This window comes from Gavialis gangeticus, unplaced genomic scaffold (genome assembly GCF_001723915.1).
Source record: "Gavialis gangeticus isolate Ggan-Ray unplaced genomic scaffold, GavGan_comp1, whole genome shotgun sequence".
NCBI classification, from domain to species: Eukaryota; Metazoa; Chordata; order Crocodylia; family Gavialidae; genus Gavialis; species Gavialis gangeticus.
In genome coordinates, this window is record NW_017729004.1 from 11,265,080 (window position 1) to 11,268,032 (window position 2,953).

Consider the following 2,953-nt stretch of genomic DNA (forward strand, 5'->3'; position numbering starts at 1 on the left):
ACTCATCCTCACCTTTTGGTAATTGGCTAAGATGGGCTTTAACACCTTTTTTTTCTTTTTCCTCTGAGCTTTTAATACTTTTGAAGCTCTTGTGGTGTTGAGCATGTGAATATCTGTGGCTTTTAGAATATGGACTCTCTTTTTAGGACTGAGCTTTTGGTGGTGGGGGAGGGGGGTGTCTGGTGACAGATGTAACATGCCTAAATAACTGGTGCAAATTGTATTTGGCTATAAAATTGGCTTGGCACAAAAGGCAGACCTTAATGTTACTACAAATGCAATTCTTCTGTGTGCATGTACTGGAGCCCTGACGGGTACGGCGGGCTGGAATTGAACCTTGCTTTGCTCAGCTTCTTGCGCTGTTGAGAACAACATCATGCCTCAAGATGGGCACTACTAGCAAGAGGCTCGGAGCTGGTAGGGTTTGAAATACTTGTTCATATATTTGTTAAAGGGATGCTGTCAGCTCCAATTGACTGTTACTAAAAACCTATTTGCAATCCTGGGCATTCTTTTGTTTAATTTTGTTCTGATGCATGTTTTTTCCGGGGTCAACCAACTATCTCAGGCCGGTGTTTGAAAGAACCTTGTAAGCACTAACTTACGAGTGGCCAAATGGAAGTTATCTGGGTATGGGCTGGAGCCACTTTCAGACCTTTTCGAAGGTCAAGAGGACCTAATGCCAATGGATCCCACAAAGGACAAGACGACCAAACACATCTCCTACTTGCCTGAACTCCTGTTCCAATCCTGTGTCATGACTAGGGATGCGGCGGAGAAATAGTTCGTAGTATTGCGGCTTATGTTTCATTGTGGGCTAAGCTGCTGTGATTTTTAGCGTCCATTTTCAGCAGGATGAGAGTGGGGATACGGACTGTGGCGTAGCTGAAGTGCACCAAGTTTCAATCACTAATTGGTTAGATGGCCATACCTGACGTGACAGTCCTTGCCCAGAGGAGCTTCGGCTTTTAAGAGGCAAGGGAGACGACGTAGAAGAAGCAGTATAATTTCCATCTAGCATATGGGGAAATGATGGCACAAAGGAATAAGCAAATGGTGCAGCAGAGATGGTAGACTCCCAATCTGAGTACGGGACCACAAGTCTTTCTGATTAGCATCTCTCTGTGGTGAAGGGGGAAACCCTTTACACAAAGCTGTCTGGGGTATAATGTTCTGTCCCAAGCCTTTCTAGCAATAAAGGGTATAAAAACATTAATGTGCATCACACACTGACATTATGACAATAGCTATTAAATCTATATAGTGTCTGCATAGTTGAAAGGATGAAGAAACAACATGGTAAAACCTAGTGCTTCAGAGGGAAAACAGTAGAAGCTCATCAATGCATTCTTCTGTGGCTGGCAGGAGGGAGGATGAACAAATAGCACTGACTGTTGCTTTGTTTTCCTGCAGGGATGTGAAAGCAGGAAATATTCTTCTTGGAGAAGATGGCTCGGTGCAGATTGCAGGTAACTTTCTCATCCATCCTGAGCAAAGGAAACATGGGCATTGCTTGATGTGTGGCTGCAGTGGCTTTCAATGGCAAAGCGAAACCCAGCTGGAAAATGCCACGTTTCTGGGGGTCCCATGTTTTGGATCTGAGTTCTCAAGGCAGTTTTTCTTCAGAAATATTTATCTCCATATTATCATTCATAGTGCAGTCCTTGTGCTGGGAATGCTCTCTGCCCATTTGAATACGTAATTTCAGTGTACAACAAAAATGATTCCTTTCAAATTGATAGTTCAGATAATGATTTTTATGCCTTTTGCATGAGTTGGACAAAACTACTAAACAGCAGCTTTATTGGCTTATAACCCCCAGGCTGTTATAAAATAACAGGTTTATTGTGCACTGGATCTAAAGGATGTGCAGTATTGATGTATACGACCATGCTGAATTGTTCCCTAGCTGGCAGATAGGGCTGCCCAAAATAATTTGCTACTTTACATAATCTTTATGAGCTGGTCACGGGAGCAGTGTTAGGGACAGAAAGAGATTTGCTTGAGGCTAGTGGGGAAATACCACGATCCTTTGTTAGATAAGGTGAGCTGATTTCTTAAAGAAAAGGGTTGCAGGTATCACCAAGGCTGAGTGACATCCCGGGATTTGCTTGAGAAGCATCTATGGATGCAAGCCAGCATTCTGGTTGCTTTAGTAGCTGCAGCATCACATTGCAGGCTCATGTTCATCTTGTCAATGATGACCCCCAAGTCTTTCTTCTGTAGCGCTAGCCAGCGTAGCACAGCCGAGCCTATAAGGATGCTGCAGGTTTTTCCTCCCAAGGTGGAGAACCTTACATTTTTCAGCATTAAACACCATCAGGTTCTTGTCTGCCCATTTGCTGAGTCTGTCCAAGTCGGCCTGGATCACCCTCCTCTCTTCTGGTGTGGATGCTTTGCCCCAAAGTTTGGTGTCATCGGCTAACTTGGCCAGTCCGCTTCTGACTCCAGTGTCCACATCATTAACGAAGATGTTGAACAATATGGGTCCAAGGACAGAGCCTTGGGGGACCCCACTGGTCACAGAACACTATGATGAGTGACTGCCATTTATTACTACCCTCTGGGTCTGACCACGGAGCCAATTCCCCAGCCAGTGGATCGTGGTGGACCCAAGGCCACAATTGGCCAGTTTTGCCAAGAGGTGATCATGGGATACCAGATTGAAGGCTTTTTTGGAGTCAAGATATATGACGTCAATCTCTTCTCCCTTGTCCAGGTGATAGGTCACCTGGTCATAGAAGGAAATGAGATTGGTCAAGCAAGACCTACCCGCAAGAAACCTGTGCTGGCTATTCCTTAGGATGTTGGCGTCGGCCAGTCCATTTAAGGATGGCCTCTTTAATCAGCTTTTCTAAGATCTTGCCTGGGACAGAGGTCAGGCTGATGGGCCTATAGTTAGCTGGATCCACTTTCCTCCCTTTCTTGAAGATAGGCACCACATTGGCCTTCT

The 2,953-nt window shown here is 45.0% G+C and overlaps 1 protein-coding gene across 2 annotated transcripts in view; it reads left to right on the forward strand.

Moving 5' to 3' along the window:
• The window catches only part of OXSR1 (oxidative stress responsive 1), a 180,219-nt gene that overhangs the window by 112,602 nt on the left and 64,664 nt on the right, over window positions 1–2,953 (forward strand). For both annotated transcript variants that reach the window (XM_019508089.1, XM_019508091.1), the window contains one exon: window positions 1,414–1,469. In XM_019508089.1, coding sequence (XP_019363634.1) covers window positions 1,414–1,469 — 56 coding nt within the window. The remainder of the gene's footprint in view (window positions 1–1,413; window positions 1,470–2,953) is intronic.